Source organism: Haematobia irritans, chromosome 4 (genome assembly GCF_050003625.1).
Source record: "Haematobia irritans isolate KBUSLIRL chromosome 4, ASM5000362v1, whole genome shotgun sequence".
NCBI classification, from domain to species: Eukaryota; Metazoa; Arthropoda; class Insecta; order Diptera; family Muscidae; genus Haematobia; species Haematobia irritans.
Genome location: NC_134400.1, coordinates 212,821,813 through 212,837,105, shown reverse-complemented (window position 1 = coordinate 212,837,105; position 15,293 = coordinate 212,821,813). Strand labels below are relative to the sequence as shown.

Here is a 15,293-nt window from a genome sequence, read left to right as displayed (position 1 = left end):
TGCAACGTGTAATGACAGCTTTACTCCTGGTAATGTCAATTGTAATGAGATGTGGTTACCTAGTTTTTGCTGGGTGTGGCTTGGAAAGCATCATTTTCATAGCTTCCGGGACTGACAACCAAGAAATTTACGTGAAAGAGTGTTTGAATAAACGTCTGCTGCCTTTCCTGAAGAAACACGGTTGTTCCGTACTGTTTTGGCCGAATTTGGCATCTTGCCATTACGGTAAAAAGGCCATGGAGTGGTACGCCGCCAACAACGTGCTGGTGGTTCCCAAGGACAAGAACCCTCCCAACACGCCAGAGCTCCGCCCAATTGAGGAATACTGGGCTATTGTCAAGCGGAACCTAAAGAAGACCAAAAAAACTGCTAAGGACGAGCAGCAGTTCAAGGCAAACTGGCTTTCTGCGGCGAAGAAGGTAGACAAGGTGGCTGTACAAAATCTGATGGCAGGTGTCAAGCGTGAGGCCCGGCAATTCGGATTTGGAAAAGCGAAAGCCTAACTGAATATTTTTCCTGAATTTTATACTAATTGAACTTGAAATTTAATTTGATTTTTTAAATAAACGATTTCACCGATTTACACGCGTTTTCCCTTGACCAAATATTGACCGTATCACCCTTTATATATAGCCGATCCCCAATCACACAAAAATTGGTCCATATCGGTTCATAATCATGGTTGCCACTCGAGCCAAAAATAATCTACCAAAATTTTATTTCTATAGAAAATTTTGTAAAAATTTTATTTCTATAAAAATTTTTTTAAAAATTTTATATCTATAGAAAATGTTGTTAAAATTTTATTTCTATGGAAAATTTTGTTAAAATTTTATTTCTATAGAAAATTTTGGAAAATTTCATTTCTATAGATAAATTGGCAAAACTTTATTTCTATAGAAAATTTTGTCAACATTTTATTTCGGTAGAAAATTTTGTTAAAATTCTATTTCTATAGAAAATTTTGTTAACATTTTATTGCTGTAGAAAATTTTTGTTAAAATTTTATTTCTATAGAAAATTTTGTCAAACTGAATTATATACGTATTTAATCGGTCTTTTTTAATTTAATATATACAACGTATGGACTTACTTACAATTTAGAAGACGGTGTTAGGAGGTTTTAAGATAGCTTGCCATCGGCAAGCGTTACCGCAACCCAAGTAATTCGATTGTGGATGGCAGTGTTTAGAAGAAGTTTCTACGCAATCAATGGTGGTGGGTACATAAGCTTCGGCCTGGCCGAACTTACGGCCGTATATACTTGTTTAATTTGATTTCACAATTTTTGGTGATAGTTTTTTCTGTGTATGGTGTCCATAATTTTTTTCTATTTTATTCCAGCTTACGGTTGGGCCGGAATTCTTTACTATTTTGGATTAAATTCCCTGATAATTGGTATCAACATTATTTTTTGTTTATTAGCATTATTAAAGGAATTGCCATATATAAAGAAATATGAACAATCTCGGAGCTATATATATGTAGTGGAGAGAAGGTAATTGATTAATATAAAATTTACTAAAATTAAATTAAAATTTAATGTAATTATTTTGGTTTTTCAGCCTCTATCTTCATTTGCTACTCTTAGCAATTATATCTGCGTCATTTGGAGCTAAATTTTATGTATATCTACTCGATTTGCAGACTCTTAATCCAAGCCCGATAATAGTTTATATAGCTGAGAGTATTTGTATAGCCGAGGGTCCCTTGATATTCTATGTTCTGGTTTGTAGGCCGATTTTGAAAAGGAAGTAAGTTGTCATAAATCACGGAATTTGAACATTTAAATTTTATTCAATAACGAAAATTGAAATAATAATTGTACTAAGTTGAGTTTGTCATGTCATTTGTAACACATCGAAATATTGGTCTCAGACCGCATAAAATATGTATATTCTGAGTCATTGTGAAATTCTGAGTCGATCTAGCAATGTCCCTCCGTCTGTGCAAATCAATCCAACTTTCGAACGAAACAAGCTATCGACTTTAAATTTGGTCGCTAAAAATGTCTTTATTTTAAAGAAGACACATCTTTGGCTCGGAATCAAGGGAAGGTAAAAATCATTGGATCTAAGTATTTTTATACCCTCCACCATAGGATGGGGGTATATTAACTTTGTCATTCCGTTTGTAACACATCGAAATATTGCTCTAAGACCCCATAAAGTATATATATTCTGGGTCGTGGTGAAATTATGAGTCGATCTGAGCATGTCCGTCCGTCCGTCCGTCCGTCTGTTGAAATCACGCTAACTTCCGAACGAAACAAGCTATCGACTTGTAACTTGGCACAAGTAGTTGTTATTGATGTAGGTCGGATGGTATTGCAAATGGGCCATATCGGTCCACTTTTACGTATAGCCCCCATATCAACGGACCCCCAAATTTGGCTTGCGATTGCTCTAAGAGAAGCAAATTTCATCCGATCCGGTTGAAACTTGGTACATGGTGTTAGTATATGGTCTCTAACAACCATGCAAAAATTGGTCCATATCAGCCCATTATCATATATAGCCCCCATATAAACCGATCCCTAAATTTGGTTTTGGAGCCTCTTGGAGGAGCAAATTTCATCCGAGTCAGCTGAAATTTGGTACATTGTGCTAGTATGTTATATGGCCGTTAACAACCTTGTCTAACTAGGTCCGTATCGGTCTATAGTTATATATAGACCTCAGATAAATCGACCCCAATCACACAAAAATTGGTCCATATCAAGTTCATAATTCTAGCCCCCATATAAACGACCCCCATATTTCAATTCTGGCTCTCTACGTACTGTGCAAAAGTTCATGTCGATTCGTAATTATTTGTAGACTAACTTTTTTTAACTAATATTAACCACTTTTTTGTCTAATATTAACCACGTATGGACTAACTCACAATTTAGAAAACGATGTTAAGAACCCAGCAAAAAAAGCGTCGCCAAAAAAGTAATGAAAATGTTCTTTTTGGATCCGGAATTGGTGCAAAATTGACGCAGAAGCGATGAATTTAACATGGGCTTGTCATAGGACGGAAGTCCTCCATTTCAACAGCCGTTGCACTGAATTTGCATCACTTCTTTAGGTGTGATCCGAATTCAATGTTTTGGATGTAAATTAACAAATTCTGTTATATTTTGTCAAATAAATAGTTTTTATAATTTTTTATAATTTTTAATGGATTCTAACGCTTGTCGGAAACGTTTGACATACAATATTTTTAAAAATTTACATTTTTTCAGATTGGATTTAGATTTTTTTTCGACAAAATTTAAATGATTTGATTGTTATGAATTCTTACTCATTTTTTAACCTATTTGAAACAAAAAAGTTAAAATTACCTATTAAAAGTATGAAAAACCCAAGTTATAAAAAATTAAATTAAAAGAGCTTCCTAGGTAGTTAAAATAAAGAACATAATTGGGAGTGCATCTTCTGGAAGTGCTTTTAAAGTTGTGCCTTTGGAAGAACTTCCAAATTTTTTTGCTGGGAAGTTTTAAGATACCACACCCCAAGTAATTCGATTGTGGATGACAGTCTTTCGTAGAAGTTTCTACGCAATCCATGGTGGAGGGTACATAAGATTCGGCCTGGCCGAACTTACGGCCGTATATACTTGTTTTTTTTTTGTTTTGTGTACAAAAAATTCGGCCTGGACGAATTATCGGGCCGTATATGCTTGTTAATATTTAATTTTAAGAAAAAAATAATTGGTTCAATTATATTGTGTCTTTGATTATTGCTTTGATTTAAAAATTGATTGAAATAAATTTTTTTAAATAATGTTTGCTTCTTATTATTATATAAAATTTGTTTTAATAGAAAATTTCTTTGGTGATTTTTCTTTCTTGATATTTGCATGCTTGAATGTACGCGATAGATACCTAGGCAGCAGTGAATTTGTGACTCAACTTGATGACACGCCCACTGGGAATCAATCTAGCAACTTGCCAGCCCACTGTGAATTGAAGCTGCAAACCGATAAGGTCCCGAATGCAGGTGATGTAATCGATAGTCCATCTACTTCCCCTTTGCTTGTTACCAGTGTTGTACGATAAGTTCACATTTAAATTTGTTCCAAGAACTGAGCGAATATTTTATTATAAATATTGTTTAATATAGTCATAGATAACAACTATTTTTGAATTTATAACAACTATTTTTGAATTTATAATTTTTCTATGGAATAAATGAATTAAGTTTGCTAAACGTAATAAATTTCGATTTCTATTGCTCGTAATAAATTTAATATTCAGGTAAATGTATATACCATATATATGAAATAGTTATGCTTCTCAGACCAACAGTCTCTGCCATATATCACATATATTGTGAAAATTTTTATTTTAGACAAATGACCGATTTTCAGAGTGTTCGAAATAAATCAAAGATTCCAAAAATTACTGGAATATTCTCTCATGCATACAGACTTAGCTACAGCTGAAACAATCCATGAGACGATTTTTCCAATGTCAACTGGAAAAACTACAGATGTATCCGTACATAAGCACCAGGCGTCTTTAAATAAGGTAAACCCATGTTTTCGGGGGACTTTGCGAAAAAAGTGTCTCACGATACAAACCCCTAAAAATAGGCAATGAACAAGTGACTTTTTCAAACTAAGGAAAATATCTTGGTTTTACACTGAATTCAAAATCGAGCGCCCGATTTCTTTCAAGTACTCATCAGCAGCACGTCGATGATCTCATCTCTTTCCAATTTTAATGTTTAGAATAAGTTAATAAACGAAAATTTCAAGAAATTGAGGACGAACTGAATGTGATGAATTTAAAATTAAATTTTTGCAACTTTCGTTTTATTAACTTGATTTAAAAAATTAAAGCACACGCAGAGAAGGAATATGATCACCTCAAACATGTTTCAAGAGCAAAATGTTATTTTCGTATGGTGACCATGTAACATGTTTGTCACTAAAATGTTATTTTCTCGTCAAATATAACCTGCTTGCCGAAATCAGATACATGATTTCCGAGAAAATAACATGGTTGCGAAAACCATGTTACATGGTCACCACGAAAAAAAAAACATTTTGCTCTTAAAACATGTTTGAGGTGATCATGATCAAGTACGTGATTTTCCCGACCATGTAATGGCCTCAAATTCTGACATTTAAATAATAGAACATGTTTGCCGCATTTGAGAACCATTTAAATGCTTATTGCCAACATATATTTTTCTCCGCTCGAAAATTATTTTTACAAAATACATGGTTTTCGCGACAATTACATGCTCTAGATCAGCATCAAAGACAATAAGATAGGAAATTGGCTTGCGTCATACCAAATGTTGCATTTACCATGTTAGTTCCATACATGTTTGTAATTTTTTATTTATTTTTCGTTTTTATTTTTTAAATGAAAAACTTAATTTTCTTAATGAAACAATGCTAAATTTTAGGCTACAACAAAAAAATTACATTTTCCCCTTTATGGAAATTTATTTCGTGCACTTAATTTATTTTTAGTTGCATTTTAATGATATGTCAATACTTGTCGTATACGCGTTTGGTTCGAGTATGAAACTAACACGGTAAATGGTTTGATCTCCTCAGTAGCCAATTTCCTATCTTCCTAGAGTTTATTGTCTTTGATCAGCATTAAATGGATGCGGCAAACATGTCCAAACATGTTTTTTCTGTGCGTGAGTCAATAGATATGTATTAGATGTTTTTGACAAAATTTTCTAAAGAAATAAAATCTTGACAAAATTTTGTATAGTAATAAAATTTTGACAGAATTTTGTATAGAAATAAAATTTTGACAAAATTTTCTAAAGAAATAAAATCTTGACAAAATTTTGTATAGTAAAAAAATTTAGACAGAATTTTGTATAGAAATAAAATTTTGACAAAATTTTCTAAAGAAATAAAATCTTGACAAAATTTTGTATAGTAATAAAATTTTGACAAAATTTTCTATAATAATAAAATTTTGACAAAATTTTGTATAGTAATAAAATTTTGACAAAATTTTCTATAATAATAAAATTTTGACAAAATTTTCTATAATAATAAAATGTTGACAAAATTTTCTATAATAATAAAGTTTTGACAAAATTTTGTATAGTTATAAAATTTTGACAAAATTTTCCATAATAATAAAATTTTGACAAAATTTTCTATAATAATAAAATGTTGACAAAATTTTCTATAATAATAAAATGTTGACAAAATTTTCTATAATAATAAAATTTTGACAAAATTTTGTATAGTTATAAAATTTAGACAAAATTTTCTATAATAATAAATTTTAGGTCGGAGCAGGGATTGAACCCACGGCCTGGCTGAACTTTCGGCCATATATACTTTTTTATATTTAACCCCATTGTGCAAGGTGGCATAAAACATCTATAAGATATGACGTCATATCAATAAACAAAAGCAATTTCAAAACAGAGAGCTTGGCTTCTGCCTCATTTTCCTCTATGCAATAGAGTGAAACCAACCAATGGACAACAACAATATTAAGAAAACTTAGAGAGATTTTCGCTGCTCTACTCTGTAGCTGCTAAATACCATACTCGTATTATGTTAACAACAAATCTCAGGTATGCTAAGAAGAAGTATGGATAAAAGCTTTTAGTTTTAATTCAAACCTGAACTGAAGCGGTTGTGGTCAAAAGTACATCGGGCTTACGAATACATGCGTTGAGAGCGAGTTGGATTAAAGCCACTGTGAACATACTGGTGGGCGATTAAATTCAGTAACAGAAAATAAAAACACAAGTACGGCTACTTATAATCAACCATTGTTAAGCGTTTAGAAATGATATTTAATAATAGCTTAGAATAAAAATAAAACTTTAAGTAATGCTCTAATTGAAGACTGAGGTAGGCAGATTTTAAATTGGAACAAAGATCAAAAGGGCGAAATGATTACATTACATTTCCACATAAACCAAGGCTAATATATCATAACTAAGAGAAAAAAAAACATAAGCAACATAAAACTACGTGAAGGGAAAAACATGATTTTCAATCCAAGGTAAACGAACACAGCCATCAAGTTTTATCTGCTCCGTTTTTTTTTTTCGTTACTTTTGTGGACCAGTGAGGTAATCACACCCAAAAATATATCTGAGATTATGAATCAAAACCATTTTCCGGTGTGTGCCACGATTGTTTGCCAAACCAAACCAAAGATAAGACGACAACAAAAACTAATAAGACCAACAAAAGGTGATGATATCGACAGACCATATTAGAAGAGAATACCCCTCTTATCAGAATCCAAAAAAGTGACAAAATCAATCGGAATTTCTAAGGCGGCGGGCGAATTGAGTGACAAACGTGTTTTGCATAATATTTACATTTCAAATATCGTTTACCGGTACTTATTGTGGTATTTTCAATGTGACCGAAGATACAAATCAAAACAGTGAATTTTTTTATGCGCTTTATATGTGCAGAGAGAAAAAAAACACATATTACCATAATAGTGAAGTTAAGTTGGCATATATTTTCAACGGAAATCTAGCACTAAAAGTCAACTAATGTGTAGAATATGATATTAATTGTTCATTAGAATTTTGCGTAAATTAGTAAACGAAATGAAAAATTCCTTTATATTAAAAATTTGTTATTTTTGCAATAAAACCAAAAAAAAAAACAAAACAAAAATATTACAAAATCACAGTTCATTTCGTTTATATCAAGCACTGATATTTTCTTGCCTTAAATTTGAAATAAGACACTTTTGGAGATTTCGTAGTAAAAATCTAATTTGGTAGTATTCCAGTAAAAAACAAGTAAGGAAAGTCTAAACCCTGCACCACCTTGTAGATCTAAATTTTCGATACCATATCACATCGGTCAAATGTGTTGGGTGCCAAATACATACATTTAAATATCACTCGATCTGGACAGAATTTGATAGACTTCTACAAAATCTATAGACTGAAAATTTAAGTCGGCTGCACTAGGGTGGAACACAATGTTAGTAAAAAACAAGTATATACAGCAGTAAGTTCGGCCGGGCCGAATCTTAAATACCCACCACCATGAACCAAATATTAGGGTTTCCTTTGAAATTTCAGGAGGGCTTGAGGACTTGAGGATAAATTTAAAGATAAATTTAAAGATTTCACCTATGAAGACTATATCAGATTCTGGATTTATAAGAACCATTTTTGTTTGAGTTTTAGAGGAATCATTAACATCTCTTGTAAGTGTGCAAGAAAATTATAAAATAACGTCTTGATTTGAAATCTTAAATCTGTAGAAGTAAAATCTGGAAATTTTACATTGAGTTTCAAGCAATTTTCATGATCAGTGCGCCTTCTACACCCTCAAGAAGTGAAGTCGGTCTATATGGAGGCATTACCAAATGGACCGATAAAAACTTAATCCGATACACGTTTTTGTGAGCCTAAAATAGCAGAATATTTACAATTTCAGGCATATCAGATAAAAACTAAGGTGTCTAGAAACCCAAGGAGTTAAATCGGGAGATCGTTCTTATGGGGGCTATACTAAAATATGGACCGATACTCACCATTTTCGGCACACCTCTTTGTGACCCGAAAATACCTCTAGATTTCCAATTTCAGGCAAATAGGATAAAAACTTCGGATTCTAGAAGCCCAAGAAGTAAAATTGGGAAATCGATCTATATGGGGGCTATACCAAAATATGGACCGATACTCACCATTTTCGGCACACCTCTTTATGGTCCTAAAATACCTCTAGATTTCCAATTTCAGACAAATTGGATAAAAACTACGGTTTCTATAAGCCCAAGACCCCAAATCGGGAGATTGGTCTATATGGGGGCTATACCAAAATATGGACCGATACTCACAATTTTTGGCACACGTATTTGTGGTCCTACAATACCTCTATATTTCCAATTTCAGGTAAATTTAATAAAAACTGCGATTTCTATAAGCCCAAGAAGTAAAATCGGGAGATCGGTCTATATGGGGGCTATACCAAAATATGGACCGATACTCACAATTTTTGGCACACGTATTTGTAGTCCTACAATACCTCTAGATTTCCAATTTCAGGTAAATTGAATAAAAACTGCGTTTTCTATAAGCCCAAGAAGTAAAATCGGGAGATCGGTCTATATGGGGGCTATACCAAAATATGGACCGATACTCACAATTTTTGGCACACGTATTTGTGGTCCTACAATACCTCTAGATTTCCAATTTCAGGTAAATTGAATAAAAACTGCGGTTTCTATAAGCCCAAGAAGTAAAATCGGGAGATCGGTCTATATGGGGGCTATACCAAAACGTGGACCGATACTCACCATTTTTGGCACACCTCTTTATGGTCATAAAATACCTCCAGATTTCAAATTTCAGGCAAATTGGATAAAAACTACGATTTCTATAAGCCCAAGACCCCAAATCGGGAGGTCGGTTTATATGGGGACTATATCAAAACATGGACCGATATAGCCCATCTTCGAACTTGACCTGCCTGCAGACAAAAGACGAGCTTGTGCAAAATTTCAGCACGATTGCTTCATTATTGAAGACTGTAGCGTGATTACAACAGACAGACAGACAGACAGACAGACAGACAGACGGACAGACGGACAGACGGACATCGTTATATCGTCTTAGAATTTCTCCCTGATCAAGAATATATATACTTTATATAGTCGGAAATCGATATTTCGATGTGTTACAAACGGAATGACAAACTTATTATACCCCCGTCACTATTCTATGGTGGTGGGTATAATAAATATGTGAAACATTTAAATCTGAAGCAATTTTAAGGAAATTTCGCAAAAGTTTATTTATGATTTATCGCTCGATATATATGTATAGAAGTTTAGGAAAATTAGAGTCATTTTTACAACTTTTCGACTAAGCAGTGGTGATTTTACAAGGATAATGTTGGTATTTTGACCATTTTTGTCGAAATCAGAAAAACATATATATGGGAGCTATATCTAAATCTGAACCGATTTCAATCAAATTTGGCACGCATAGCTACAATACTAATTCTACTCCCTGTGCAAAATTTCAACTAAATCGGAGTTAAAAATTTGCCTCTGTGGTCATATGAGTGTAAATCGGGCGAAAGATATATATGGGAGATATATCTAAATCTGAACCGATTTCAATCAAATTTGGCACGCATAGCAACAATGCTAATTCTACTCCCTGTGCAAATTTTCAACTAAATCGGAGTTAAAAATTGGCCTCTGTGGTCATATGAGTGTAAATCGGGCGAAAGCTTTATATGGGAGCTATATCTAAATCTGAACGGATTTCAACCAAATTTGGCACGCACAGCTACAATGCTAATTCTACTCCCTGTGCAAAATTTCAACTAAATCGGAACAAAAAATTGGCCTCTGTGGTCATATGAGTGTAAATCGGGCGAAAGCTTTATATGGGAGCTATATCTAAATCTGAACGGATTTCAACCAAATTTGGCACGCACAGCTACAATACTAATTCTACTCCCTGTGCAAAATTTCAATTAAATCGGAGTAAAAGATTGGACACTGTGGTCATATGAGTGTAAATCGGGCGAACGATATATATGGGAGCTATATCTAAATCTGAACCGATTTCAAGAAAATTTGGCACACTAGACTATACTACTAATTGTACTCCTAGTGCAAAATTTCAACGAAATCGGGGTAAAAGTCTAGCTTCTGGGACCGTATTAGTCCATATCGGGGGAAATATATATATGGGAGCTATATCTAAATCTGAACCGATTTCAATCAAATTTACCAAACATTGGTAGAATGTCAATTCTACTCTGTATGCAACATTTTACGAAAATCGGTAGTAAACTTTGGCCTCTGTGGTCATATGAGTCTAGATCGGACGAAAGGTATATATGGGAGCTATATGTAAATCTAAACCGATTTAGCTGATATTTTGCAAGTTTTTCCAGACTCATAAAATATTCTGATGTACTGAATTTGAAGAACATCGGTTGATAAACACGCCAATTATGACCAGATCGGGGATAAATATATATGGCAGCTATATCTAAATCTGAACCGATTTTTCCCAAAATCAATAGCGATTGTCTTTGTCCCAAAAAACGACCCTATGCCAAATTTGAGGATGATCGGACTTAAACTGCGACCTATACTTTGCGCACAAAAATACATGAACAGACAGACAGGCAGACGGACGGACAGACAGACGGACATCGCTAAATCGACTCAGAATTTAATTCTAAGACTATCGTTATACTTGACTTTACTACTAATTGTACTCCTAGTGCAAAATTTCAACCAAATTCGGCCAAAACATCTGGCTTCGGGAGCCATATAAGTCCATATCGGGCGAAAGATATATATGGGAGCTATGTTTAAATCTGAACCGATTTCAATCAAATTTTGCGCACTTGACTACACGACTAAGTGTTATGTTTGTACAAAATTTCAAGCAAATCGGTATAAAATTCTGGCTGCTGGGTCCATATTAGTGCATATCGGGCGAAAGATATATGTGGGAGCTATATCTAAATCTGAACCGATTTCTTCCAAAATCAATAGGATTCTATCCTGACCCAAATTAGGAACATGTGCCAAATTTGAAGGCGATTGGACGTAAATTGCGACCTAGACTTTGATCACAAAAATGTGTTCACAGACAGACGGACGGACGGACAGACGGACATGGTTATATCGACTCAGGGACCCACCCTGAGCATTATTGCCAAATACACCATGTGTCTATCTCGTCTCCTTCTGGGTGTTACAAACATATGCAATAACTTATAATACCCTGTTCCACAGTGTGGCGCAGGGTATAAATATGGGAAACATTTAAATCTGAAGCAATTTTAAGGAAACTTCGCAAAAGTTTATTTATGATTTATAGCGCGATATATATGTATTAGAAGTTTAGGAAAATTAGAGTCATTTTTACAACTTTTCGACTAAGCAATGGCGATTTTAAAAGGAAAATGGGAGATATATTCAAATCTGAACCGATTTCAACCAAATTTGGCACGCATAGTTACAATGCTAATTCTACTCCCTATGCAAAATTTCAACTAAATCGGAGAAAAAGATTGGCCTCTGTGGGCCAATGAGTGTAAATAGGGCGAAAGCTATATATGGGAGCTATATCTAAATCTGAACCGATTTGGATGATATTTTGCAAGTTTTTCGAGACTCATAAAATATTCAGTTGTATTGAATTTGACGAAGATCGGTTGATAAACACGCTAATTATAACCAGATCGGTGATAAATATATATGACAGCTATATCGAAATCTGAACCGATTTTTTCCACAATCCCCTATTGATTGTCGTCTTTGAGCCGAAACAGGACCCTATACCAAATTCTAGGACAATTGGACTAAAACTGCGAGCTGTGCTTTGCACACAAAAATACATCAACAGACATACAGACGGACATCGCTAAATCGACTCAGAATTTAATTCTAAGCCGATCCGTATACTAAAAGGTTGGTCTATGATTGCTCCTTCTTGGCGTTACATACAAATACACCCCTGTACCACAGTAGTGGTGAAGGGTATAATAATATAGTAGCATGTACCACTACTGTGGTACAGGGTATAATAAGTTTGTGCATTTGTATGTAACGCCAAGAAGGAAAAGTCTCAGTTACCGATCGTCTTAGAATTAAATTTTGAGTCGTTTTAGCGATGTCCGTCTATCTGTCTGTCCGTCCGTCTGTCTGTCTGTTCATGTTTTTTGTGCGCAAAGTACAGGTCGCAGTTTAAGTCCGATCGTCCTCAAATTTGGCATAGCGTCGTTTTTTGGGACAAAGACAATCGCTATTGTTTTTGGAAAAAATCGGTTAAGATTTAGATATAGTTGCCATATATATTTATACCCGATCTGGTCATAATTGGCGTGTTTATCAATCGATGTTCTTCAAATTCAGTACATCCGAATATTTTATGAGTTTCGAAAAACTTGCAAAATATCAGCTAAATCGGTTCAGATTTAGATATAGCTCCCATATATATCTTTCGTCCGATTTAGACTCATATGACCACAGAGGCCAAAATTTACTACCGATTTTCGTGAAATTTTGCATAAAGAGTAGAATTGACATTCTATCAATGTTTGGTAAATTTGATTGAAATCGGTTCAGATTTAGATATAGCTCCCATATATGTCTTTCCCCCGATATGGACTAATACGGTCCCAGAAGCCAGAGTTTTACCCCAATGTGGGTGAAATTTTGCACTAGGAGTACAATTAGTAGTGTTGTCAAGTGTGCCAAATTTTATTGAAATCGGTTCAGATTTAGATATATCTTCCATATATGGCTTTTGCCCGATTTACACTCATATGATCACAGAGGCCAATTTTTAACTCCGATTTAGTTGAAATTTTGCACAGGGAGTAGAATTGCCATTGTAGCTATGCATGCTAAATTTGGTTGAAATCGGTTCAGATTTAGATATAGCTCCCATATATATGTTTTTCTGATTTCGACAAAAATGGTCAAAATACCAACATTTTCCTTGTAAAATCGCCACTGCTTAGTAGAAAAGTTGTAAAATGACTCTAATTTTCCTAAACTTAATATATCGAGCGATAAATCATAACAAAAAACGTTTGCAAAGTTTCCTTAAAATTGCTTCAGATTTAAATGTTTCGCATATTTCTTTTACTAACATTGCGTTCCACCCTAGTGCATTAGCCGACTTAAATTTTGAGTCTATAGATTTTGTAGAAGTCTATCAAATTCTGTCCAGACCGAGTGATATTTAAATGTATCTATTTGGGACAAACCTTTATATATAGCACCCAACACATTTGACGGATGTGATATGGTATCGAAAATTTAGATCTACAAAGTGGTGCAGGGTATAATATAGTCGGCGCTGCCCGACTTTAGGCTTCCCTTACTTGTTAGAATATATATGTAAGAAACAACTCGGTCGAAGCAGACATTGATCCCACGACCCTTTGTATGCATGGCGGGCATGCTAACCAGTGATCCACGGTGGCCCACTAAATTTATGTTTCTGTTAAATAAAGTTTCTTTACATCGGCTTGTGGGCTCCAAAAACTATGCTATATAAATATAATTGATAGCTACAGCGATAATTGTCTGTTGATATCATCAACTGCTACGGAGCCCAGTGTATAGTGGTTAGGCATACACGATTCTCCGTCCGTCGAATAATTTCTTCTAATTTATCGTAGAAGTAGAAAGTGGATCTTCCCTAGCCAGAACAGAAAAACTTTTTTTTTGAGTTGGTCTTTATGAAATTGTTTTTACATCCTGTAAAAGAATCAACGCTTATCACAAAAAATATATATTTTCTTCTTCACAAACATCCTGTTTGTCAAAAATTTGCAAAAATTTTATGCATTAGTGCATTTTTTGTAAGAAAGGGGCCGACCAAAAGGTATGAATCTTTTAAATAAAGTTTTATTACGTCGACTTGTGGACGCCCAATACTAAATAGTTCAGAATTTCTTAAAATTTTTCCAATAATGCTCCAATTTGGCACTAAAGACATTTTTGTCATCTTGAAGTCCAATTTTTGCCTTCAAACTAACAAGTGAAAAAATAACTGTGCCTAACAAATTTTTTTTGAACTTGTCGATAAATACTTTCTTACTTTTGTGATAACGACGTTTATGACACGGTTTATTTAACATTTTCTAAAATTAACCAAATCTTTTCTTTCTACTGTTAAAAAGTTACAGTGTCTAGAAGCTCCTGAAGTCAAATAGAGAGATCGGGCTCTATGGGGGTGTTCAGTTAAACATGAACCGATACACTCGATATTCAGCACACCTATGTATTAACCAACAACGCTTGTAGATTTTGATTTTCAGTCAAATCGAATACAAATTGCGGTATCTAGAAGCCCAAGAAGTCTAATCGGAAGACCGGTCTATATGGGTTTTATATCAAAACATGGCTCAATAAACACGATATTGGGCGTATCTATTTGTGGACCTAAAATACCTCTGGATTTTGAATTTCAGACAAATCGTATAAAAATTTGAAGACCAAGAAGGCAAGTCGGGAGATCGGTCTTTATGGGGGTTATACAAAACCATGGACCGATACACATCATATTCGGAATTCACATTTTTCGATCAACAAAACGTCTAGATTTTGAATTTCAGGAAAATCGGAAAAAAGCCCAAGAGCCAAATTGGGAGATCGGTTTATATGAGCGCTATACCAAAATATGAATCGTTATACACACATTCGGCATACCGAGTTTGAATTTCAGACAATTTGAAGACAAATTGTGGTGTCTAGACGACCAAGAAATCAAATAGAATGGTCGGTATATATGTTAGTAGCACTATGTTAACTGGTTGAACATGATTGTGATGAA

The 15,293-nt window shown here is 34.1% G+C and overlaps 1 protein-coding gene across 1 annotated transcript in view; it reads left to right on the top strand.

Annotated features, from left to right (window-relative positions):
• LOC142235975 (uncharacterized) overlaps nt 1-15,293 on the top strand; it is a 123,165-nt gene that overhangs the window by 21,155 nt on the left and 86,717 nt on the right. Inside the window, exons 4-7 of the mRNA XM_075307226.1 lie at nt 1,345-1,498; nt 1,566-1,754; nt 3,868-4,043; nt 4,416-4,516. Of these exons, the coding sequence (XP_075163341.1) occupies nt 1,345-1,498; nt 1,566-1,754; nt 3,868-4,043; nt 4,416-4,516 (620 nt within the window). The remainder of the gene's footprint in view (nt 1-1,344; nt 1,499-1,565; nt 1,755-3,867; nt 4,044-4,415; nt 4,517-15,293) is intronic.